Raw genomic sequence first — 26,536 nt, 5'->3', positions numbered from 1 at the left:
TGTATGTCACGCTGCTGGTGATCATCTCCTGCACCCTCTTCTTTGCCTACCCTGGTCCCTGACCTTCCCTCTCCTCCATTGCCTTCATGCGCTCCACAGTCCTGAATTGTCACAACAATTTCCCATATAAAAAAAGAATGCTTGTAGTTGTCGATCCCAAATTCACCTCATACATGTGTTATATCATTGGCCATGTGGTGGGACTATGTTTGCACAGCTATTAATTATTTTGTGGCTGCAAATTTGACCTGTAGGTTTGCGAAGTTCGCCTCCCATTGAAGTCAATGGGGCCCGCCGCGAACGTTCCGGTTCGCAAACTATCGGCCGCGTTCGCGAAACGTCCCGTCGGAAGTTCGTCCATCACTACTCAGGATATAATATAAGTCTATAGCTAAGTGCAGCTAATCTGTAGGATATAATAGAAGTCTATGGATAAGTGCAGCAAACCCGCGGGATATAATAGAGGTCTATGGCTAAGTGCAGCAAACCCACAGGCAAGCTGCAGGTACATTACATTGCACCCGCCGTGTGGATAAACTGCAGCACATCACTGTGAGGCCGCATACACACGCGGGGACTGTTCGGCCAACTTTGTCCGCTGAACAGTGTTTCGGCGGACAGTCCGCCCGTGTGTGGGCGTTCAGCGGACAGTTTCAGCGAACAGTCCGCTGAACAAGGTTTTTCGGAATTTCCGAAAAACTGTCCGCTGAAACCTTGTTTCAGCGAACAGTTCCCTCGTGTGTAGGCTTGTTCGACAAACTAAGTTCCGCGCATGCTCAGAAAGGATTTACACGCCGAAAGTTATAATGCAGTGTATAGGATGTCGTATTTTTCGTCCCGTCGTACGTGCCGTTCACGTCATCGCGCACGGTTTCAGCAAACTGTTCGTACGTCGTGTGTGGCCATGTCCGTCCATGCTAATTTTGAGCGGATTGTTTGCCGAAACTGTTTGACGGACAAAGTTGGGCGAACAGTCCGCGCGTGTGTACGCGGCCTGAAAGTAGCCTTATACTAATATGCTCAGTGTATTGCTTCACATTGGCCTGAAGATCTCTTCCTTCCTGCTGCTGGCACCACTCTGGAGACCTCTAGCTGGGATTAGAAGTGGAGTGCAGTTGGTGTCACTCGGCATGGGACAGGAGCCGCCACTACAGAGGAGACATCGGATTATGCGGCTCTTCCTCCCTACTACACCTCCAATTTTACAAGGAGTCCCTCTGTATTGCACTCTGATGCTCTGCAATGATGGGTCAGCAAACCCAAACCCTGATCTACCAGTCACTTGTCCACAATCTACAGGTTGCTGACCCCGCCGCCTGATTGGATATCAAACCTGAAGAATTCAACTTGAACCCATGGTGAAGGCAAAGCCAAACCTCATTTGTAACACTTTTGAAAAGCCTCATGAAATATGATGGATCTTTAAAATATAATAATAATAATAATATCTGATTTTCAGGTTCCGGTATCTCGATGTTCGGATCCCTGTATTCCCGGCACCAGAAAAAAGTTTGGGTCTTCAATTCATAAATGTTGCTATGAGTGTGTCTCATGTCCAGAAGGAGAGATCTCCAACATTTCTGGTAAGGTTTGAATTTGTCTTTATGAAGTACTGTACATCTCTGTCATCCCCGTGTTTTATCCTTTTATAGACCCATTCCGGCACTCCTCTCCTACATGGAAAAATCATCTAATTACCCAAAACTCCCAAACATGTTTTATATTTTGTTTTGTTTTTGTTTTTTAGCAGAGACCTTAGGGAATAAAATGGCAGTCATTGCAACTTTTTATGTCACACGATATTTGTGCAGTAATTTTTCAAACGCGTTATTTTTAAGTTTCATGAATTAAAAAAAAAAAAAACAGTTAGGTTAGCCCAATTTTTTTGTATTATGTGAAAGATGATGTTACGACGAGTAAATAGATACCTAAAATGCCACGCTTTGAAATTGCGCACAATTGTGGAATGGCGCCAAACTTCGGTACTTAAAGTTAGGGGAAGTTTTACATTTTCTTTACAGATTCTCCATTTAGAGTTACAGAGGAGATCTGGTGCTAGAATTATTGCTCTCGCTCTGATGTTTGCGGTGATACCTCACATGTGTGGTTGAATGTTGTTTACATAAGTGGGTGCCACTTACGTATGCGTTTGCTTCTGCGTGCGAGCACATGGGGACAGGGGCGCTTTAAGTTTTTTTTATTATTAATTTTATTTTTATTTTTATATTTTGACACTTTCCCTTTATTTATTTTTTTGATCACTTTTATTCCTATTAGAAGGAAGGTAAACATTGTTTGTAATAGGAATAGGGCATGCCAGTAGGGTTGTCACCTCTCCGGGATTAATGATATTATTCAGACAGCATACTTGTCAGTGAGGTGTCCCCGGTGTCACCCAAGTGTCTTCCCCTCATCTCTGTCCCCATTCCGGTGACCACACACTCTTCTCTATTTACTTCTGCTGGTTTCTGTCCCCCTCACTGACATTCGGATTTACATCTCAAGGCTTTAAGTAACCTAAAAATAGCAGGTACCCCTCAGGACAGACCACCAGCAGCTAAAGGACCCCTCTTCTCCCTGTCTGTGTGTCTCCTTGGTGACAGGACCGTCCAGCTTCGCCGGAGCCCAATAGAAGGAAGAGCGGGTTCAGCCGATCGCTCACTGCTTGTAACACATGGGAGCTCCTCACAGCCTACAGAACAAGACAGCAGGACACACTTATGCAGTCCACCACTGTCTCCTCGCTGTACACCCCACTGTCCATCTGACTACTGCCCCCTGTCCATCCCTCTGCCCACCCCCCAGTTCACACCATTGCCCCCCTCAAGTCTACTCTGCTGCCCCTCTGGGCGCCCCAATGCCCCCTGTCCATCCCATTGCCTCCCTGTCCACCCCTCTGCCCCCTTGTCCATTCTGCTGCCCCTGTCCACCCCTCTGCCCCCTTGTCCATTCTGCTGTGCCCTGTCCCTTCCACTGCCTCCCTGTCAACCCCTCTGCCCCCCTGTCCATTCTGCTGCCCCCTGTCCATCCCTCTGCCTCAATGTTCACCCCTCTGCCCCTTTGTCCATTTTTCTGCCCCCTGTCCACCCCTCTGCCCCGTTGTCCATTCTATTGCCCCACTACTCTGCCCCCTTGTCTATTCTGCTGCCTCCTGTCCCTCTCGCTGCCTACCTGTCCATCCCTCTGCCCCCTTGTCCATTCTGCTGCCCCCCGAGAGCTCCTCACAACCTACAGAACGGCACAGCAGGAGACACTTATGGAGTCCACCACTGTCGCCTCACTGTACACCCCACTGTCCACCTGACTACTGCCACCCTGTCCATCATCCCACTGCCCACCTCCCAGTTCACACCACTGCTCCCCTCAAGTCTGCCCTGTCCACGACAATGCCCCCTGGCCATCCCATTGCCTCCCTGTCCACCCCTCTGCCTCCTTGTCCATTCTGATGCCCCCTGTCCACCCCTCTAACCCCTTGTCCATTCTGCTGCCCCCTTGTCCACTCTGCTGCCCCCTGTCCCTCCCACTGCCTCCATGTCCACCCCTGCACCTCCTTGTCAATTCTGTTACCCCCTGCCCATCCATTTGCCTCAATGTTCTCCCCTCTGCCCCTTTGTCCATTCTGCTACACCCTGTCCACCCCTCTTCCCCCTTGTCTATTCTGCTCCCCCCTGTCCCTCCCGCTGCCTACCTGTCAATCCACCTGCCTCCTTGTCCATTCTGCTGCCCCTGTCCACTCCTCTACCCCCTTGTCTATTCTGCTGCCCCCTGTCCCTCCCGCTGCCAACCTGTCAATCCCTCTGCCCCCTTGTCCATTCTGCTGTCTCCCTGTCCCTCCCACTTCCTCCCTGTCCACCCCTCTGCCTCTTTGTCCATTCTACAGCCTCTTGTCCCTCCCACTGCCTACCTGTTCACCCCTCTGCCCCCTTGTCCATTCTGCTGCCCCCTGGGAGCTCCTCACAGCCTACAGAATGGCACAGCAGGAGACACTTATGCAGTCCACCACTGTCGCCTCACTGTACACCCCACTGTCCACCTGACTACTGCCCCCTGTCCACCCTGCTGCCCACCCCCTAGTTCACCCCACTGCCCCCCTCAAATCTACCCCGCTGCCCCTCTGTGCACCCCCAATGCCCCCTGTCCATTGCTCTGCCTCCTTGTCCATTCTGCTGCCCTGTCCCCTCCTCTGCCCCCTTGTCCATTCTGCTGCCTCCCTGTCCACCCCTCTGCCTCCTTGTCATTTCTGCTGCCCTCATCCATTCATCTGTCCCCTTGTCTATTCTGCTGACCCCTGACCCTTCCGCTGCCTACCTGTCCATCCCTCTGCCTCCTTGTCCATTCTTCTGCCCCATCTATCCCTCTGCCTCTGTGTCCATACTGCTGCCCCATTCACTCCTCTGCCTACTTGTCTATTCTGCTGCCCCCTGTCCATCCCTCTGCCTCCTTGTCCATTCTACTACCCCCTGTCCACCCCTCTGCCTCCTTGTCCATTCTGCTGCCCCCGTCCACTCCTCTGCCTCCTTGTTGATTCTGCTGCCCCCTGTCCATCCCTCTGCCTCCTTGTCCATTCTACTGCCCCGTCCACTCCTCTGCCCCCTTGTCTAATCTGCTGCCTCCTGTTCCTCCTGCTGCCAACCTGTCAATCCCTCTGCCTCCTTGTCCATTCTGATGCCCCCTGTCGCTACCTCTGCCTCCTTGTCCATTCTACTGCCTCCGACCACTCCTCTGCCCCCTTGTCTATTCTGCTTCCCCCTGTCTCTCCCGCTACCAACCTGTCAATCCCTCTGCCACCAATCCCTCTGCCACCTTGTCCATTCTGCTGCCCCCTTGTCCATTCTGCTGCCTCTCTGTGCCTCCCGCTGCCTCCTTGTCCACCTCTGCCTCTTTGTCTATTCTACAGCCTCTTGTCCCTCCTACTGCCTACCTGTTCATCCCTCTGCCCCCTTGTCCATTCTACTGTCCTCCTGTCTATCCTGCTGCATCCCTGTCTGCCCCTCTGCCCTCTTGTCCACACTGCTGCCCCCTTGTCCATCCTGCTACCTCCCTGTCCACCCGTCTGCCCTTTTGTCAATTCTGCTGCCCCTGTCCCTCCCGCTGCCTACCTGTCCATCTCTCTGCCCCCTTGTCCATTCTGCTGCCCCCGTCCACTCCTCTGCCCCCTTGTCTATTCTGATGCCCCCGTTCCCTCCCACTGCCAACCTGTCAATCTCTCTGCCTCCTTGTCCACTCTGCTGCCCCCTGTCCATTTCGCTTCCACTATGTCCACACCTCTGCCCCTTGTCCATTCTGCTGCCTCCTTGTCCACCCCTCTGCCTCCTTGTCCATTCTACAGCCCCCTGTCCCTCCCACTGCCTACCTGTCCACCCCTCTGCCCCCTTGTCCCTTCTGCTGCCCTCCTGTCCATCCTGCTGCCTCCCTGTCTGCCCCTCTGCCCCCTTGTCCCTTCTGCTGCCCCCTTGTCCATCCCGCTTCCTCCCTGTCCACCCCTCTGCCCCCTTGCCCATTCTGCTGCCTCCCTGTCCACCCCTCTACCCCCTTGTAAATTCTGCTGCCCCCTGTCTATCCCGATTCCCCCTGTCCCTCCCGTTGCCTCAATGTTCACCCCTCTGCCCCCTTGTCTATTCTACTGCCCCAACCACTCCGCTGCCTACCTGTCCATCTCTCTGCCCCCTTGTCCATTCTGCTGCCCCCGTCCACTCCTCTGCCCCCTTGTCTATTCTGATGCCCCCGTTCCCTCCCACTGCCAACCTGTCAATCTCTCTGCCTCCTTGTCCACTCTGCTGCCCCCTGTCCATTTCGCTTCCACTATGTCCACACCTCTGCCCCTTGTCCATTCTGCTGCCTCCCGGTCCCTCCCGCTGCCTCCTTGTCCACCCCTCTGCCTCCTTGTCCATTCTACAGCCCCCTGTCCCTCCCACTGCCTACCTGTCTACCCCTCTGCCCCCTTGTCCCTTCTGCTGCCCCCTTGTCCATCCCGCTTCCTCCCTGTCCACCCCTCTGCCCCTTTGTCCATTCTGCTGCCCCGTCCATTCCTCTGCCCCTTGTCTATTCTGCTGCCCCTGTTCCCTCCCGCTGCCAACCTGTCCATCCCTCTGCCTCCTTGTCCACTCTGCTGTCCCCTGTCCATCTCGCTTCCATTATGTACACCCCTCTGCCCCTTGTCCATTCTGCTGCCTCCCTGTTCCTCCCACTGCCTCCTTGTCCACTCCTCTGCCTCCTTGTCCATTCTACAGCCCTCTGTCCCTCCCACTGCCTACCTGTCCACCCCTCTACCCCCTTGTCCCTTCTGCTGCCCTCCTGTCCATCCTGCTTCCTCCCTGTCCAACCCTTGGTCCCCTTGTCCTTTCTGCTGCCCTCATCCACTCCTCTGCCCCCTGTCTATTCTGCTGCTCTCTATCCCTCCTGCTGCCTACCAGTCCATCCCTCTGCCTCCTTGTCCATTCTGCTGTCCCCTGTGCACCCCTCTGCCTCCTTGTCCAGTCTGCTTCCCCCTGGCCATCCCTCTGCTTCCTTGTCCATTCTACTGCCCCCGTCCACTCCTCTGCCCCCTTGTCCATTCTGCTGCCCCCTGGGAGATCCTCACAGCCTACAGAACGGCACAGCAGGAGACACTTATGCAGTCCACCACTGTCGCCTCACTGTACACCCCACTGTCCACCTGACTACTGCCCCCTGTCCATCCTGCTGCCCACCCCCTAGTTCACCCCACTGCCCCCCTCAAATCTACCCCGCTGCCTTTCTGTGCACCCCCAATGCCCCCCTGTCCATCCCACTGCCTCCCTGTCCACCCCTCTACCTCCTTGTCAATTCTGCTGCCCCCTGTCCATCACATTGCCTCAATGTCCACCCCTTTCTTGATTCTGCTGCCCCCTGTCCATCCCTCTGCCTCCTTGTCCATTCTACTGCCCCTTGTCCACCCCTCTGCCTCCTTGTCCATTCTGCTGCCCCCGTCCATCCCTCTTCCTCCTTGTCCATTCTGCTGCCAGCCGTCCACCCCTCTGCCTCCTTGTCCATTCTGCTGCCCCCATTCACTCCTCTGCCTACTTGTCTATTCTGCTGCCCCCTGTCTGTTGCTCTGCCTCCTTGTCCATTCTGCTGCCCTGTCCACTCCTCTGCCCCCTTGTCCATTCTGCTGCCTCCCTGTCCACCCCTCTGCCTCCTTGTCCTTTCTGCTGCCCCCATCCACTCATCTGCCCCCTTGTCTATTCTGCTGCCCCCTGACCCTTCCGCTGCCTACCTGTCCATCCCTCTGCCTCCTTGTCCATTCTTCTGCCCCGTCCATCCCTCTGCCTCTGTGTCTATTCTGCTGCCCCGTCCACTCCTCTGCCTACTTGTCTATTCTGCTGCCCCCTGTCCATCCCTCTGCCTCCTTGTCCATTCTACTGCCCCGTCCACTCCTCTGGCCCCTTGTCTAATCTGCTTCCTCCTGTCCCTCCTGCTGCCAGCCTGTCAATCCCTCTGCCTCCTTGTTCATTCTGCTGCCCCCTGTCCATCCCTCTGCCTCCTTGTCCATTCTGATGCTCCCTGTCCCTCCCTCTGCCTCCTTGTCCATTCTACTGCCTCCGACCACTCCTCTGCCCCCTTGTCTATTCTGCTTCCCCCTGTCTCTCCCGCTACCAACCTGTCAATCCCTCTGCCTCCTTGTCCATTCTGCTGCCCCTGTCCCTCCCACTGCCTCCCTGTCCACCCCTCTGCCCCCTTGTCCATTCTGCTGCCTCTCTGTGCCTCCTGCTGCCTCCTTGTCTACCCCTCTGCCTCCTTGTCCATTCTACAGCCTCCTGTCCCTCCCACTGCCTACCTGTCCACCCCTCTGCCCCCTTGTCCATTCTGCTGTCCCATTGTCCATCCTGCTGCCTCCCTGTCTGCCCTCTGCCCCCTTGTCCATTCTGCTGCCCCCTTGTCCATCCTGCTACCTCCCTGTCCACCCCTCTGCCCCTTGCCCATTCTGCTGCCTCCCTGTCCACCCCTCTACCCCCTTGTAAATTCTGCTGTCCCCTGTCTATCCCGATTCCCCCTGTCCCTCCCGTTGCCTCAATGTTCACCCCTCTGCCCCCTTGTCCATTCTACTGCCCCGACCACTCCTATGCCCCTTGTCCATTCTGCTGTCCCCTCTCCCTCCCACTGCCTAGCTGTCCATCCCTCTGCCACCTTGTCCATTCTGCTGCCCCGTCCACTCCTCTCCCGCCTTGTCTATTCTGCTGCCCTTGTCCCTCCCGCTGCCAACCCGTCAATCCCTCTGCCTCCTTGTCCATTCTGCTTTCCCCTGCCCTTGTCCCTCCCACTGCCAACCTGTCAATCCCGCTGCCTCCATGTCCACCCCTCTGCCCCCTTGTCCATTCTTCTGCCCCCCTCTTCCCCTTGTTCATTCAGCTGCCTCCCTATTCCTCCCGCTGCCTCCCTGTCCACCCCTTTGCCTCTTTGTCCATTCCACAGCCCCGTCCCTCTTGCTGCCTACCTGTTCAGCTTCTTGGCTGCTTCAGCCCACCGGCTTGGGCCCTCTGTCTGCTCTGTCAGACTGTCCTGTGCCAACAGGCACACTTCTCCCTTGCACACCTGGACTCCTCGGGACTCCTCAGGAGGGTGGAGCCCATAACTCTGGTCTCTGCTATAAGCCCAAGACCCACCTGGACAATCAAAAAGCCAGACTTCTCAAAGATAACCACTGCCTTGCTAAAGAAGCTGAGGGTAAATATGATTTACTGGCCAAGCATGTCTCCAGACCTAAACCCTATTGACCATCTGTGGAATATCCTCAAACGGAGGGTGGAGGAGCGCAAGGTCTCCAACATCCACCAGCTCTGTGATGTCACCATGGAGGAGTGGAAGAGGACTCCTGTAGTGACCTGTGAAGCTCTGGTGACCTCCATGCCCAAGAGGGTTAAGGCAGTGCTGGAAAATAATGGTGATTATACAAAATATTGGCTCTTAGGGGTGTACTCACTTTTGTTGCCAGCGGTTTAGACATTAATGGCTGTGTGTTGAGTTATTTTGAGGGGACAGCACATTTACACTGTTATACAAGCTGTACACTCACTACTTTACATTGTAGACAAGTGTCATTTCTTCAGTGTTGACACACGAAAAGATAGAAGAAAATATTTACAAAAATGTGACTGAGGGGTGTACTTACTTTTGTGAGATACTTTACATCTATTCCAAAGCCTTGTTGACTCATCTCAGCATAAGCCCGGGTAGTCCACCCCTGCAGGTGAGTGCGTCCTCTGGTGGGAGTCTGCACGCTGGGTGTTGCAGTGATTTGCATAGAGCACTTTACAGCTTAGGCTCGGTTCACATATGAGCCGCATGTAGCTCACAGTGGGGGGGGGGGGGGGGGTTCGGTACGTCCTGGTTCACTGGATGAGTGAGTTTGGGGAGGAGAAACTTGACTGGCCTGCACAGAGTCCTGATTCTCAACCTGATAGAACACCTTTTGGGATGAATTAGATTGGAGACTGTGAGCCAGGCCTTCTCGTACAACATCAGTGCCTGACCTTACAAATGCACTTCTGGAAGAATGGTCAAACATTCCCATAGACACATTCCTAAACCTTGTGGACGGCCTTCCCAGAAGAGTGGAAGCTGTTCTAGCTGCAAAGAGCTAGCCAACTCAATATTGAACCCTACGGACTAAGACTGGGATGCCAATAAAGTTCACATGCATGTAAAGGCAGGTGTCACAATACTTTTGGTAATATAGTGTGTGTGTGTGTGTATATGTATATATATATATATATATATATATATATATATATATATATATATATATATATATAGTGCTGGAGCTCATGTCATTAATAAGATGACACATGATGCAACTTGCTTGCATCAAAATCATACAGTTTATTCATGTATAGTGGAATACATACATAAAATTATATCTATATATATAGAAATTATTTAGAAACTACGTGATGTAAAAGATAGGTTACAACATAGGCAGTCTATGGCTGTCTCAATCCACATGACCAGACCACTGATGTCTCATGTGGATTGAGACAGCCATGGACTCCTGTTGGTACATGAAAGGACTCTGGAATATTTCTCCTCTTACTCCATAGAGTGCTGCAATGTGGACTGGTACAGAGCTAAGGAGAATTAATCATTCATCACATGATTTACCTTCCAACTAGCTACTCCTTTCCATGTTGTCTCGTGTTGATCTACTGGTTTACACAGACTTTGTTCCTATTTCTAAGGCTCTGATGAAGAGGGTTTCCTCGAAACGCGTCGGACATATTTTAAATACTTGCCCTTGCATGGGCATGTTGTATTTTTTTACTTTTAAGTGCTTATGTTGTAACCTATCTTTTACGTCACGTAGTTTCTAAATGATTTATATATATATATATATATATATATATATATATATATATATATATAGATAGATATATTTTTATGCATGTATTCCACTATACCTGAATAAACTGTATGATTTTGATGCAAGCGTTTGATTACACGCCTTCCATCCATTTCTCCCACACAGTCTTCTCCAGACCACCCCTGGTCAGTCTAGGCAGTGGGACACGCCCGATCATTTTCTCCAGTCTTATTGTTTTAAATAGTACTACAACTTCCCAATAACAACGCCTTTCACCAGCGCAGGAGACATTTTTATTTTTCCTGACTTTATTTTGCATTAATAAAACGACACAGATATCTTCTAGATTTTTCTCATTGTTTCTGTGTGTTGTAAAGTCTGATTTCGATGTGTTTAACCCCTTCAGTACCAGACACCTTCACCCCCTTCCTGTCCAGGCCAATTTTCAGCTTTCAGCGCTCTCACACTTTGAATGACAATCACTCAGACACATTTCTCTTTGTTTCTGTTATAACATTTTGCAAATAAATAATCTTTCTTAATATATTTAGGGCAATGTATTCTGTTCCATTTCTTCGGTGGAAATACCCCAAATCAGTGTATATTATCTGTGTGAAAGTTATAGAGTCTACAGACTATGGGATATATTGTATATGTGAAAATTGATAAATCCTGATGTAGTGACGGCCGATCTCATTTCCTGAGGCCCTAAAATGCACTGATTGAAGCTCTGACCCCGATGTTCATTGTGTTTGTATTGTTCTTCCTGCAGACAGTGAAAACTGCATGAAATGTCCTGATGAAGAATGGCCAAATGAGAAGAAGGATCGGTGTGTTCCAAGACTGGTGGAATTCCTCTCCTACACTGATGATACCATTGTTGTAGTATTTTCGGCTGTCTCCATCCTCTGTTGTCTTCTGACTGGTTTAATATTGGGGATATTTATACATTACCAGGACACCCCCATTGTTAAAGCTAATAACCGGAACCTGAGCTATCTTCTCCTGGTCTCCATCATGCTGAGCTTCCTCTGTGTCTTCTTGTTCCTCGGCCATCCAGTAGATGTGACCTGCATGCTCCGTGTCTCCTCTTTTGGTGTCATCTTCTCAGTTGCCGTCTCTTCTCTACTTGCCAAAAGTATCATGGTGTGTATTGCTTTTAAAGCCACCAAACCTGGGAGCCCCTGGAGGAAATGGATGGGAGCCAAACTACCGACTTTTATCATTTGTGTCTTATCACTGGTTCAAGTCTTAATCTGTGTCACTTGGTTGTCTATTTCTCCTCCCTTCCAGGATCGGGACACTCACTCTTATCAGGGGAAGGTCATCATTCAGTGTAATGAGGGTTCAGTTATCGGCTTCTACTCTGTCCTGGGATATATGGGGCTTCTGGCAGCTGTGAGTTTCATTATCGCTTTCTTAGCCAGGACATTACCGGACAGTTTTAATGAGGCCAAGTTCATCACCTTCAGCATGCTGGTGTTCTGCAGTGTCTGGATCGCCATGATCCCGGCCTATCTGAGCACCAGAGGGAAATACATGGTGGCTGTGGAGATTTTTGCTATAATAGCCTCAAATTCTGGACTTCTTGGTTGTATATTTTTCCCAAAATGTTACATAATTCTGTTCAGACCTGACCTGAATACAAAAACATTTATCCACTAATAAGTATGGAGCAACGCTGGGTTACTAGTAGTTCTAGCTCTATTATTGGTAATTGTAGTATTTTGCTAATGTATTGAGAATAAACATTATTAAATCTGAACATTTCATACTTACCTCTTAGGTGGACGGTGGGTTTAATTTTTGTTCTGCACACTGCTGGGATCAGAAATGTTGGGTTTGTTGGAATCCTTGTCTCTTGCAGGTTGTAGTGGTTCCTCCCACCAACCATTATATCATTAGAGAATAGTGTGGTCACTTAGTGAGGAATAACCACAGTGACCAGAGGGGGGCAATGTATCCAAACACCCTAAAGTGTCTAATACCCGAGATACCCATCACCTATCACGAGAGGGAAGATATTATCCACCACCTTCCAGAAAGATAATAATGATGCCATTTTAGTTGCTGGATCAAATATCTATGTAAATGTATCTGTCTACTGTATATTAATTAATACATTTTCATTGATGAATTCTAAAATGATTATTAATGATTATTAATAGTAGTTAAATTTGATGAGATCATGTTCTCAGTAATTTCACATTTTAAGTCATAGGTTGACTTAATTTTAAAGAACTTTTATGTTATAGGATCTAGTCAGGGCTTTTTTTTCTCAAAGAATAGGTGCAGGAACTCCCGTCTCCCAAGTCACCCCTTGTCTCTGGCCCCTATCCACCTCCAAGCACCATCCCTTGTCTCTACCCCCTACCCACCTCCAAGTACTATCCCTTGTCTCCACCTCCAAGCACCATAACTTGTCTCCACCCCTTACCCACCTCCAAGCACCATCCCTTGTCTCCACCCCCTACTGTTAGAGAAATATATTCTTATTTTATAGTGATTTGATGAATGCTTGCATGAGATTGCTTAGAAGTAGAATAATAAGTTACATAGAGTTGTTCTGAGTCCTTGAAATGCATATAAATCACAGAGATAAAAAAGTTAATTTTTAGTCCACCAATTAGATTGACAGCAGTTGAGCTACAGTTTGATAAGATAAGAACATCTTATACAGGTGGTTTAGAAATAATTATGTGGAATATGAGAAAGTTATGTAGAGTACATTAAGTTTGACAGGGTCAAACAAAGATCTGCTTGTGCCCTCATTAAAACTGTTATACATTGAATAAGAAAATACTATATATATATATATATATATATATATATATATATATATATATATATATATATATATATATATAATGTGTGTGTGTGTGTGTGTGATCTGCTTGTGCCCTCATTAAAACGGTTAAACATTGAATAAGAAAATTATATATATACATGTGTGTGTGTGTGTGTGTATGTGTGTATATGTATGTATATATATATATATATGTGTGTGTGTGTGTGTGTGTGTGTGTGTGTGTGTGTGTGTGTGTATATATATATATATATATATATACATACATATATATATGTATGTATATTGTAAGGGATCTTCCCGGGGTAGGGTGTGTTTGGACACAGTTCACAGCAGACTTGGAATTTATAAAGCAGATCTTGGCGTTTATTCGTGGTACAAACAGTCCAGCAAACAAAAATATACAGCAACACCGTGCTTTCTAAGTACAACAAAAATAAAAGACCTAGCCCGGCTGGGCGCTTACTAACAGGTTCTTCTCACCTATCTGACACTTACAAACACAGCGTCTTTCGCCTGGATATCGCAGGGTGAGTTTTAGCTCCAGCAGCGGCTGTGCTTGCAGCTTCCTTCAACACACAGACTGTTCATTCCCTGGCTGAGAGCAATCACCTGCAGGCCCAGCAGAGCCTTTACCTTCCCAGGCTAATTAGGATCAAAGCTCACCTGATCCAAAACCCAGAACTGGATCGGGGGATGTGGAATGACAGGTCCCTCTACCAAACCTACCTGCCATTCCATATAAACCCAGGCCCGGCAAAATTAAATAACAACTCAGCAGCATATCGCTGCTGAGAAACTGATCCATCCTGGATTTACCATCTCACACTGTGTAGCAACCTAGGTGAGATGTACACCCCCTCGATCACTTCTCCAGTGACATGTCTACATATCCCCCCCCTCTTTTTCAGACCGGAGGGCTGAACCTTTTGTCCCCACAGACAACTTACCCTTGACAATGCGTCAGCATTTGCCTGTAATTTCCCTGGCCTGTGTTCCACAGTGAAATTAAAGTTTTGTAGGGAGAGAAACCATCTAGTCACTCTTGCATTTCTCTCCTTGTTTAACTTCATCCATGTTAGGGGGGCATGGTCTGTCACCAACTTGAATTTCCTGCCTAGCAAGTAATACTTTAAAGATTCTAGGGCCCACTTCACTGCCAAACATTCTCGCTCCACAATGGCATAATTTTTCTCGGCCGGGGTTAGTTTTCTACTCAAGTACGTCACTGGATGCTCCTCACCATTCACTACTTGTGAGAGTACTGCACCTAAGCCTGTGTTAGAGGCATCTGTCTGGACCAGAAATTCTCGCCTGAAATCGGGGGTAACTAAGACAGGTGGTTGGCACAAGGCAGACTTAAGGCTTTGGAAAGCCTTCTCGGCCTCTGGGGTCCACGTGACCATTGCTGTCTTTCCGCCCTTTGTCAAGTCAGTTAGTGGAGCAGCAACTGAGGCAAAGTTCGGCACAAATCTACGGTAATACCCCGTAATACCCAGGAAAGCTCTAACCTGTTTCCTTGTCAGGGGTCTAGGCCAACTCTGTATTGCCTCAATTTTATTTAGCTGTGGCTTAATCAACCCTCTCCCAATAATGTAGCCCAGATATTTGGCCTCTTCTAGGGCTAGAGCACACTTCTCGGCATTTATGGTCAACCCCGCATCACTTATGGCATCCAACACGGCCTGTACCTTACAGAGGTGACTTTCCCAATCAGGGCTAAAAATGACCACATCATCGAGGTAGGCAGCTGAGTAATCACGATGTGGTCGCAGAATCAAGTCCATCAACCTCTGGAAAGTTGCAGGCGCTCCATGTAACCCGAATGGCATCACTACATACTGGAATAGCCCATCAGGGGTGGAGAATGCAGTTTTCTCTTTAGCCTCACCAGAAAGTGGAATCTGCCAGTAGCCCTTTGTGAGATCGAGGGTGGTTATGTACCTGGCGTTACCCAACTTCTCAATCAACTCATCTACCCTGGGCATAGGATACGCATTGAACTTGGAGATCTCATTCAACTTTCTGAAATCGTTACAGAACCTCCAAGTTCCATTGGGCTTTGGGATTAGCACAATTGGGCTGGACCATTCACTCTGTGACACCTCAATTACCCCCAGAGCAAGCATACGTTTTACCTCGACAGATACGGCTTCCCTACGTGCCTCCGGTATCCTATAGGGCTTAAGGTTTACTCTGCTTCTAGGCTCAGTTTCAATGTGATGATGGATGAGGTGTGTACGCCCTGGGAGGTCAGAGAACTTGTTTTTGTTTTTCTGTAAAAATTCCTGAGCCTCCTGTTTCTGTGACACTGATAGAGTATCACCTACCTTGACTGGAGGGATTGGTTGTGACAAATTATTAACAGTATTTGTCGCCACCAAGGATTCCCTGTCTTTCCAGGGCTTGATCAAGTTTATGTGATAAACTTGGAAAGGCTTCCTTCTACCTGGTTGGTGCACCTTGTAGTTCACCTCACTGACCTTTTCAACAATTTCATAGGGACCTTGCCACTTCGCCAAGAATTTACTCTCAACAGTGGGGACTAGTATAAGGACCCTATCGCCTGGGTTGAATGTCCTGATTCTTACGGACCGGTTGTAAATTCTACTTTGGGCCTCTTGAGCCCTCTGGAGGTGTTCCCTTACCAGGGGCATTACAGTGGCTATACGGTCCTGCATTTGTGCTACATGCTCAATAACACTCTTGTATGGGGTGGACTCATTCTCCCATGTCTCTTTTGCAATGTCCAGTAGACCCCTAGGGTGACGACCATAGACCAACTCGAATGGTGAGAACCCTGTGGACGCTTGGGGCACCTCCCTAATAGCAAACATGAGGTAGGGTAATAAATGATCCCAGTCACGACCATCTTTTGCCACCACTTTCTTCAACATATGTTTCAAAGTTTTATTAAATCTCTCCACCAATCCGTCCGTCTGGGGGTGGTATACAGAGGTACGGATTTGTGAGATTTTAAATAGTTTGCATAATTCCTTCATTACTTTCGACATAAATGGCGTACCTTGGTCAGTTAGGATTTCTTTGGGGATCCCAGTCCTAGAGAACATATAAAACAACTCACGTGCAATTGTTTTAGATGCAGTGTTTCTTAAGGGTACAGCCTCAGGATAGCGGGTCGCATAATCCAGGACTACCAAAATATACTGGTGTCCTCTAGCTGACTTTACAATGGGACCCACTAAATCCATGGCAATACGCTCAAAAGGCACCTCTATAATAGGGAGTGAAACCAAAGGACTGCGAAAATGTGACACTGGGGCACTAACCTGACATGTGGGGCACGACTCACAGTATTTTTTAATGTCATCATATATGGCCGGCCAAAAAAACCTCTGGAGAACCCTCTCTCGCGTTTTGTCAGTCCCCAAGTGTCCCCCAAGAACATGGTTATGTGCCATGTCAAGCACCTGACGCCGGTACGGCTTAGGTACCAGAAGCTGTTCCACAATCTCATCCTTAACCTTATTGACTCTATAGAAAAGATCATTAGTCACCGAAAAATGTGGAAATCTTTTTTCAGCATCTGGTTCCTGAGGTACCCCGTTCATAACAGCAACCTGCTCTCTCGCATTTTTGAGAGTGGGGTCCTGCAATTGTGCAGCCCCAAAATTATCGCTAGACACCTCTAAGTCTCGTATATTTTGCTCAGTGGGAGGAGCCTCCTCCTCCCCAGCCAGGACCTGCAAAGGAAAACAATCATTTTCATCCTGTACACTTTTATCATTCACAGTGGACAAGGCAACCACCTTAGAGGTATCCTCACTCCTTTTGGGGATTTTTCTTTTTTCCCCAGAGAGCCCAGAATAATGGAAAATCGCGCCCCAATATTACATTATGCATGAGGTTTTTAACCACACCCACTTCATATTGTACGGTGCCTTGTTCAGTCCCGACTTTAGCCAGCACTATAGGGTACACTTTTGTATCACCATGTATGCACACAACACTCATATGCTTTTTAGACTCTAAGTCCCCAGTCACCAGGCTAGCATGCACCAAGGTTACGAGGCTTCCTGAGTCCATTAACGCTTTAACAGGAAAGTCATTGATTGTGATGTTGCAGATTTGCGGTTCAGTCTCTAGTCCAGGAACTGCAGCACAAGATGGTTCCGCAAATAGCGACTGACGCCGGCTAGCGTCACATTCCATGGGTTCAGTGGTAAGAGGGCAATGGGCAGACACGTGTCCCGCCTCATGGCATCTCCAACACTGGATAGGGCCTGGTCCCCTTGGCAAGGAGTCCTTTTTAGAGCCCCTTAGCCACCCGGGACCATCACCAGTCTTTTGTCCTTGAGACACCACTTGAGCCCTTTTCCCCCCATCAGCAGCCCTCCACACTCCCCCAATAGATGGAAGTCTCTTACCAGCTGACGGTACAGATCTGGCGCTCCGGAGAGGTGAAGATGCTGCAGGAACATCACGGAGGTAGTCCTCAGTCGCCTGGAACCTCTCCACAAGGTTGACAAGTTCGTTTGCATTCTTATGATCACCTTGTCCCACCCAGCGTTGCAGGTCAGTAGGAAGTGCTCGAAGGTAGCGATCCATCACGACCTTCTCTAGGATTTGTGCAGGAGTAGAAGTGTCTGGCTCCAACCACTTTCTTGCCAAATGGATTAGGTCATACATCTGGGACCTCGCTGATCTGTCCGGACTGTAGCTCCAGTTGCGTACTCTCCGGGCACGGACGGCAGTAGTAACTCCTAGTCGGGCAAGTACCTCCGCTTTTAGCCGAGTATAGTCCTTAACCTCTTGCTCACTGAGGTCATAGTAGGCCTTTTGAGGTTCACCTGTTAAATAGGGCGCAATTACTTCTGCCCACTCAGCGGCTGGTAACTTCTCTCGCTCAGCCACGCGCTCAAATACTGTTAGATAGGCCTCAACATCGTCCTCAGCAGTCATCTTTTGCAGCGCTTTCTGCACAGTCCTTCTCACAAAAAAAATCTCTGGAGCGGCTCCCTCCACTGTGGGTGGATTAGCAACCACAGGCGCCTCTCGATTTACTTTCAGGTGCTCGATAAGTTGTTGTTGGCTTTGGCGCAAAGCTTGCAACTCTTCCTTATGCATCTGCTGTTGTGCAGCCATCATCTGCTGTTGTGCAGCCATGGACTGTTCATGTCGTCTATTGGCCTCTGTCTGAGCCTGCTGTTGTTGCAAACTCACTTGCATAAACTGCTTCAGCATCTCCTCCATGTTGCTGGACTGTTCTTGGAGTGTAGTTGCAGCTTTCACCCAGGACATAAGCAGCTGTAGCCAAGTCTGTCCACACCGTTGCCCCTAGCAACCGTGTTGCCCGCTACCTCCACCAATTGTAAGGGATCTTCCCGGGGTAGGGTGTGTTTGGACACAGTTCACAGCAGACTTGGAATTTATAAAGCAGATCTTGGCGTTTATTCGTGGTACAAACAGTCCAGCAAACAAAAATATACAGCAACACCGTGCTTTCTAAGTACAACAAAAATAAAAGACCTAGCCCGGCTGGGCGCTTACTAACAGGTTCTTCTCACCTATCTGACACTTACAAACACAGCGTCTTTCGCCTGGATATCGCAGGGTGAGTTTTAGCTCCAGCAGCGGCTGTGCTTGCAGCTTCCTTCAACACACAGACTGTTCATTCCCTGGCTGAGAGCAATCACCTGCAGGCCCAGCAGAGCCTTTACCTTCCCAGGCTAATTAGGATCAAAGCTCACCTGATCCAAAACCCAGAACTGGATCGGGGGGTGTGGAATGACAGGTCCCTCTACCAAACCTACCTGCCATTCCATATAAACCCAGGCCCGGCAAAATTAAATAACAACTCAGCAGCATATCGCTGCTGAGAAACTGATCCATCCTGGATTTACCATCTCACACTGTGTAGCAACCTAGGTGAGATGTACACCCCCTCGATCACTTCTCCAGTGACATGTCTACAATATATATATATATATATATATATATATATATATATATACATACATACAATTCATGCGCTGCCCAAGATCCCCAGAACCTATTTGACATGCCAGGTGAGACGTTGCCATGCTGTGCTGCATCTGTTGTGCCTGGAAGCCAAGCCCACACTGGCCCGGCACTCCTTTCAGCTTTGCGTTCACAGACAGATCAGTGGCTAACACCGCTCAATTTGACAGTTGGTAAAGTGGTGTGTGACAAAGGTGCCAATCTGCTTAGCGCATTGAAACAGGGCAAAATTACGCACGTGCCATGCATGGCCCATGTCTTAAACTTGGTCGTGCAGCGATTCGTTGTCAAATACCCTGGGGTCCAGGACATCTTGCGGCAGGCAAGGAAAATCTCGGCCCATTTCAGAAGATCTTACACGGCCATGGCTCACCTTGCTGACATTCAGCGGCGACACAATCTGCCGGTCAGACGTCTTATTTGCGATTGCTTGACATGATGAAACTCAACCTTCTATACGCTTGATAGGCTGCTCCAGCAGAAACGTGCAGTTAACGTCTACCTGTATGAACTCTGCAGCAGAACAGGTTCTGGGGAGCTTGTTTTTTTTTCACCGCGCCAGTGGCTGCTCATGAGCGATGCATGCAGACTTCTGCAGGGATTTGATGAGATCACCAAACTGGTCAGTCGCAGCCATGGCGCCATCAGTGACATGGTACCGTATGCCTTCTTTATGGAGTGTGCATTGCATCGTGTCATTGATCAAGCCGTGGAGGAGCAGGAAGATGAGGAAGTCGCAATGCTGGATGAATTCCCGGGGGGGGCTACTCTATCTGAGACAAGTCAACAACAGGAGTCTGAAGAGGAGTTAGAAGAGGATGGTGCCGGGGCGGATGAGGAGGAGCAAGAAGAGCATGCTTTAAACCTTTCTGGGATCCCTGTTGTTGTGCGTGGATGGGGAGAGGAGGACGACATTATCCTGGATGATGAGCAGGAGCCAGGCCACCACACCAATTCCAGTTTAGTATAAATGGGGGCCTTTATGCTCCAGTGTTTTAACAGGGACCCCCGTATAAAAAGCATAAGGGTCAAGGACCAGTATTGGGTGGCAACGTACTTAGACCCACGGTACAAACACAAAATGGCGGAAATGTTACCACCGTCACAGAGGGCTGTCAGAATGGAGCACTTCCAGGCCTTGCTTCGAGAAATGCTGCATTCTGCTTTTGCGTGTGCTGGCAGAGGAGCAATTCCCACTCCCAGAGAAAGAGTTGCGGGTACCAATCCAACAGCGCCTGCAAAAAGAGGCCGGTTTGAAGATGTGTTGGTGACTTCTGATAGAGGTCATTCTTTCAGCCGACCCATCGACAGGTCTCATCCGGATCCAGCATCAGGGAACGCCTAGACCGACAGGTGTCCGACTACATCGGGTTAATGACCGATGTGGATGCTCTGAGGAGTGATGAACCCCTGGACTACAGGGTGGGCAGGCTTGACCTCTGGCCAGAGCTTTCCCAATTTGCAATGGAACTGTTGGCTTGCCCCTCGTCCAGTGTCCTGTCCGAAAGGACGTTCAGCGCAGCAGGGGGGGGGTCGTGACCCATAAGCGCACTCGCCTAGCGCACGACAGTGTTGACTACCTCACATTTATAAAAATTAATGAGGCATGGATCTCGGAGGAATTCAACACATGTGACCAGTAGACCATGTATATGTATATCTCTATAAACGATTTATTTAATCGAGCACACAGACCTTTTTTCTACGTTTGGCTCACTTCCTTGTACAAAAAAAGCACACTGTACTATATGCACGTACCCTCCTGTTTGAAGAGGTTGAGCGGTGTCATATTTTTGGGTCCCGCAGCGAGTTGCTGGTATCAGTACTGCTGTCAGTGCACTCTACAGTGGTGTGAAAAAGTGTTTGCCCCCTTCTTCATTTCCTGTTCCTTTGCATGTTTGTCACACTTAAGTGTTTCGGAACATCAAACCAATTTAAACAATAGTCAAGGACAACACAAGTAAACACAAAATGCAATTTGTAAATGAAGGTGTTTATTATTAAAGGTGAAAAAAAATCCAAACCTGCATGGCCCTGTGTGAAAAAGTGATTGCCCCCCTTGTTAAAACATACTATAACTGTGGTTGTCCACACCTGAGTTCAATTTCTCTAGCCACACCCAGGCCTGATTATTGCCACACCTGTTCACAATCAAGGCATCACTTAAATAGGAGCTGCTTGACACAGTAAGGTCCACCAGAAGATCTTTAAAAGCTACACATCATGCCGAGACCCAAAGAAATTCAGGAACAATTGAGAAAGAAAGTAATTGAGATCTATTAGTCTGGAAAGGGTTATAAAGCCATTTCCAAAGCTTTGGGAATCCAGCGAACCACAGTGAGAGCCATTATCCACAAATGGCGAAGACATGGAACAGTGGTGAACCTTCCCAGGAGTGGCCGGCCGCCCAAAATTACCCCAAGAGCGCAGCGACAACTCATCCAAGAAGTCACAAAAGACCCCACAACAACGTCCAAGGAACTGCAGGCCTCACTTGCCTCAGTTAAGGTCAGCGTTCATGCCTCCACCATCAGGAAAAGACTGGGCAAAAATGGCCTGCATGGCAGAGTTCCAAGGAGAAAACCACTGCTGAGTAAAAAGAACATCAAAGCTCGTCTCAATTTCTCCACAACACATCTTGATGATCCCCAAGACTTTTGGGACAACATTCTGTGGACCGATGAGACAAAAGTGGAACTCTTTGGAAGGTGTGTGTCCAAGTATATCTGGCGTAGAAGGAACACTGCATTTCATAAAAAGAACATTATACCAACAGTAAAATTTGGTGGTGGTAGTGTGATGGTCTGGGGCTGTTTTGCTGCTTCAGGACCTGGAAGACTTGCCGTGATAAAAGGAACTATGAATTCTGCTGTCTACCAAGATATCCTGAAGGAGAATGTCCGACCATCTGTTCGTGTACTCAAGCTGAAACGAACTTGGGTTCTGCAGCAGGACAATGATCCTAAACACACCAGCAAGTCCACCACCGAATGGCTGAAGAAAAACAAAATGAAGACTTTGGAGTGGCCTAGCCAAAGTCCTGACCTGAATCCTATTGAGATGTTGTGGTATGACCTTAAAAAGGCCGTTCATGCTCGAAAACCCTCTAATGTAACTGAATTAGGACAATTCTGCAAAGATGAGTGGGCCAAAATTCCTCCAGGACGCTGTAAAAGCCTCATTGCACGTTATCACAAACGCTTGGTTGCAGTTGTTGCTGCTAAGGGTGGCCCAACCAGTTATTAGGTTTAGGGGGCAATCACTTTTTCACACAGGGCCATGATGGTTTGGATTTTTTTTCACCTTTAATAATAAACACCTTCATTTACAAATTGCATTTTGTGTTTACTTGTGTTGTCCTTGACTATTGTTTAAATTGGTTTGATGTTCCGAAACACTTAAGTGTGACAAACATGCAAAGGAACAGGAAATGAGGAAGGAGGCAAACACTTTTTCACACCACTGTATCATGGTGCTGGTGTCAGTGCTCTCACAGTGCTGGTGTCAGTGCACTATATCACAGTGCCGGTGTCAGTTCTCTATATCATGGTTCTGGTGTCAGTGCTCTCTATCACGGTGCTGGTGTCAATGCTCTCACGGTGCTGGTGTCAGTGCACTCTATCACGGTGCTGGTGTCAGTGCTCTATATTACGGTGCTGGTGTCAGTGCTCTCTATCACGATGCTGGTGTTAGTGTTCTATATCATGGTGCTAGTGTCAGTGCACTCTATCACGGTGCTGGTGTCAGTGCTCTATATCACGGTGCTGGTGTCAGTGCACTCTATCACGGTGCTGGTGTTAGTGCACTCTATCACGGTGCTGGTGTCAGTGCTCTATATCACGGTGCTGGTGTCAGTGCTCTATATCACGGTGCTGGTGTCAGTGCTCTCACAGTGCTAGTGTCAGTGCTCTGTATCACGGTGCTGGTGATTACCTCCCGCACCCTCTTCATAGCCTACCTTGACCTTTCCTCTCCTCCATTGCCTTCATGCGCTCCTGAGTCCTGAATTGTCAAAATGTCACATATAAAAAAAAATGCATGTCGTTGTCGATCCCAGATTTACTTCATACATGTGTTACGTCAGTGGCCATGTGGTGGGACTATGTGTGCACAGCTAGTAATTATTTTGTGGCTGAAAATATGACCTATAGGTTTTTAAAAATCTCCCGCCATTGAAGTCAATGGGGCCTGCTGCAAACTTTGCGGTTCGCAAATTTTGGCCGCGTTCGCGAAACGTCCCGTCGGAAGTTCGTCCATCTCTACCGACATGCCTCAGTTCTTGTTTGTGATTGATCCGATCACGTTGTCCTCAGTGTTAGCTCCTTAAAGAGCTGAGACTTCTTGAATGTCATCCAGGGCTCCCAGATTTCAGAGTACCTCTCGATTTTATCTAAGGTAGTGTAGATCAGCTCCTCCATCTCAGCTATTCGGTTTACTCGCTGTATCCACTCTGCTATCGACGGAGGGGAGGTCGACCTCCAATGAACTGGCACGCACATCCTAGCTGCATTAACTAGGTGCATTACCACTGACTTAAAGTAGCGCTTCATAGGTAGTTTGGTCAGGTGTAAGAGATACTGCGCTGGTGAGAAATCTATTTGTAGGCTGGAAACTTTCCCTATGATTTTATGGACTTTCAACCAATATGGTTGCAGGTCCGGACAGTCCCACCAGATATGTAGGAACGTGCCCGTTTCCCTGCTGCATCGCCAGCATTGACCAGACACTGCGGGGAGGTATTTATGAAGTAAGTCAGGGGTCTATATCAGCGTGAGCATAGCTTAAGTTCCGTACACGCGATCAAACAATCCGGTGGAAAAGTCTGGCAGACTCAAGTCTGCCGGACAATCCGCTCGTGTGTGGGCTCTGGCGGACTTTTTTTACCCAAAAGTCCGGCGGACTAAGAAAGTAGTTTTGCACACCAATGTGTCCGCCGGACTCGCATTTCAGCGGACAATATGGCTGTGTGTGTGCTAGTCCGCCGTACTTTTGAAATGAACGGACTTTTCCCACCCGGAGAAAAGTCCGCTAATTTTGAGCGCGGCTCCAGGTAGCCGGGACCAGCGAAGAAGGCGTCGCTGGCCCCGTCACCTGGTATGGACTTAAAGGGGAATCCATATGCCGAAAAAACGGCGTGGGGGTCCCCCCCAAGGTCCATATCAGACCCTTATCCGAGCACGCTCCCTGAGCCGTACCAGGCCGCGTGCCCTCAACATGAGGGGGTTCTTTGGGGAAGGGGGGCCGCGCGGCCACCCACCCCAAAGCACCTTGTCCCCATGTTGATGAGGACAAAGGCCTCTTCCCAACAACCCTGGCCGTTATTTGTCGGGGTCTGCGGGCGGGGGGCTTATCGGAATCCAGGAGCCCCCTTTAATAATATAATTATATATTTTACTAATCCCGGCCCCCCACCCTATGTAAATGAGTATGGGGTACAATGTACCCCTACCCATTCACCTGTGAAGAAAAATGTAAAAAAAACACAACACACAGGGTTTAAAAATAATTTATTGCACTGCTCCGGGGGTCTTCAGTCTTAGGGGGTCTTCTCGCCAGACTCCTCCGCTATCTTCTGCTTTTTTACTAGCGGAGGAGCCCGGCTTTCTTCTTCCTCAGTACCCGGGGGTCTTCTTCCTACTTCAGGGGTTTTGTCCCCCCCTTTGATTCTTCTGTCGCCACCGCCGCCTTCTGTTCTTCTCTTCTCTTCTTCTTTTCTTGAGCTGTTGCCTCGTCGCTGTCTCTGGTCACAATTACAGGCACGCGGCGACTTATATAGGGACATCGCCGGATGATGTCCCTGCCCATTATGATTTCACAGTCCCAGAGGATAGGGAGGCGTAAATGCCAGAGATGACATGAGTCTGGGGATCAGTACGAGAGCAAAGAGATTCAAACACAGTTGCGGGCTTGGTGAATTTACCTCTCCTGGCTGGGGCATCAAGGAAATGCTTAAGTTGCATACACAAAAAGGGGGAAAAACACTGCGCTATAGTTTGTGAAGAAATGGCCACAACGGCCACAACAGCAGCCAACACCAAAAACAAACAAAGTTCAACAGGTAAAATAATAAAAACGGTGTAGCGCTTCAAAAATAATAAATGTGATAAACATAAATTATAAAGGTAATAATAAAAATCGCAAAGATATAAATGCCTAGAGATAAAAGTCCAACATTAGGCGCTCATTCCACTATGTTGCTGGCATAGAAGTAACCAAGCCGTCACGAAGAAGGAAAATGGTGCACTAGGCGAAATGTATCCATGTGGGTCTACTCGATTGAAAACATCAGAGAAAAGTAGATAAATACTTCTTACCGGAACAGTTGGACCCACACAGTCATATGACGGTTGGATCTAAAAGGCTTGAGGTCACAGTCTGGGACCAAGGAGTATGAGGAGAGAGGTCTGTTGAGCTGATAGAAGAGCTCCAGGTGGTTGAGGGCTCAATGCTGGATCCTTTCAGGTGGAACGTCAAAGTAATCAAGCTCAAACGCAGCCCGTTGTACCAATACTCCAACCTCCCCCGGATGGGGAGAGGGGTGTTGTGAAGTATTAAACCAAAAAAATGGAGAAAAAGAAAGAAAAGCTCCACATGGTGCGGGTCAAACGATATAAAAAATATTGGTTTATTGAAGTCAAAAGGTAATTAATGACTTAGTGATCACATAAAAAACAAAATAAAATTAAAAGCAATGTGGGGTGCCAACTTCAATAAACCAATATTTTTTATATCGTTTGACCCGCACCATGTGGAGCTTTTCTTTCTTTTTCTCCATTTTTTTGGTTTAATACTTCACAACACCCCTCTCCCCATCCGGGGGAGGTTGGAGTATTGGTACAACGGGCTGCGTTTGAGCTTGATTACTTTGACGTTCCACCTGAAAGGATCCAGCATTGAGCCCTCAACCACCTGGAGCTCTTCTATCAGCTCAACAGACCTCTCTCCTCATACTCCTTGGTCCCAGACTGTGACCTCAAGCCTTTTAGATCCAACCGTCATATGACTGTGTGGGTCCAACTGTTCCGGTAAGAAGTATTTATCTACTTTTCTCTGATGTTTTCAATCGAGTAGACCCACATGGATACATTTCGCCTAGTGCACCATTTTCCTTCTTCGTGACGGCTTGGTTACTTCTATGCCAGCAACATAGTGGAATGAGCGCCTAATGTTGGACTTTTATCTCTAGGCATTTATATCTTTGCGATTTTTATTATTACCTTTATAATTTAAGTTGCATACACGACCAGAAAGGGAAGGATCCTGTTTTGGATATTTCAGCCAATTCTGTTTGTTTCTTAAAACGGCCTCCGTGAAAGAATTGTTTAGCTAGCATCTCCTCATAAGGCCATTCCGCTTGTGCAAATGCTCCCTACGTACCCGGAGGGAAATCTGGGTTTCCTCTATTTGGAGAGATAGAACATTCTTTGTTTGAG

The 26,536-nt window shown here is 48.6% G+C and overlaps 1 protein-coding gene across 1 annotated transcript in view; it reads left to right on the top strand.

The window, feature by feature from the left end:
* The window catches only part of LOC143927166 (vomeronasal type-2 receptor 116-like), a 59,987-nt gene extending 48,007 nt beyond the window's left edge, over positions 1 to 11,980 (top strand). Inside the window, exons 3-4 of the mRNA XM_077451115.1 lie at positions 1,460 to 1,583; positions 11,088 to 11,980. Coding sequence (XP_077307241.1) covers positions 1,460 to 1,583; positions 11,088 to 11,980 — 1,017 coding nt within the window. The remainder of the gene's footprint in view (positions 1 to 1,459; positions 1,584 to 11,087) is intronic.
* Positions 11,981 to 26,536: the final 14,556 nt, after the last annotated feature.

Source organism: Lithobates pipiens, unplaced genomic scaffold, assembly GCF_037356315.1.
Source record: "Lithobates pipiens isolate NorthernLeopardFrog02 unplaced genomic scaffold, aLitPip1_a1.2 Scaffold_23, whole genome shotgun sequence".
Lineage (NCBI taxonomy): Eukaryota > Metazoa > Chordata > Amphibia > Anura > Ranidae > Lithobates > Lithobates pipiens.
The sequence above is the reverse complement of the archived record's forward strand: the minus strand, read 5'-3'. Positions and strand labels throughout refer to the sequence as shown.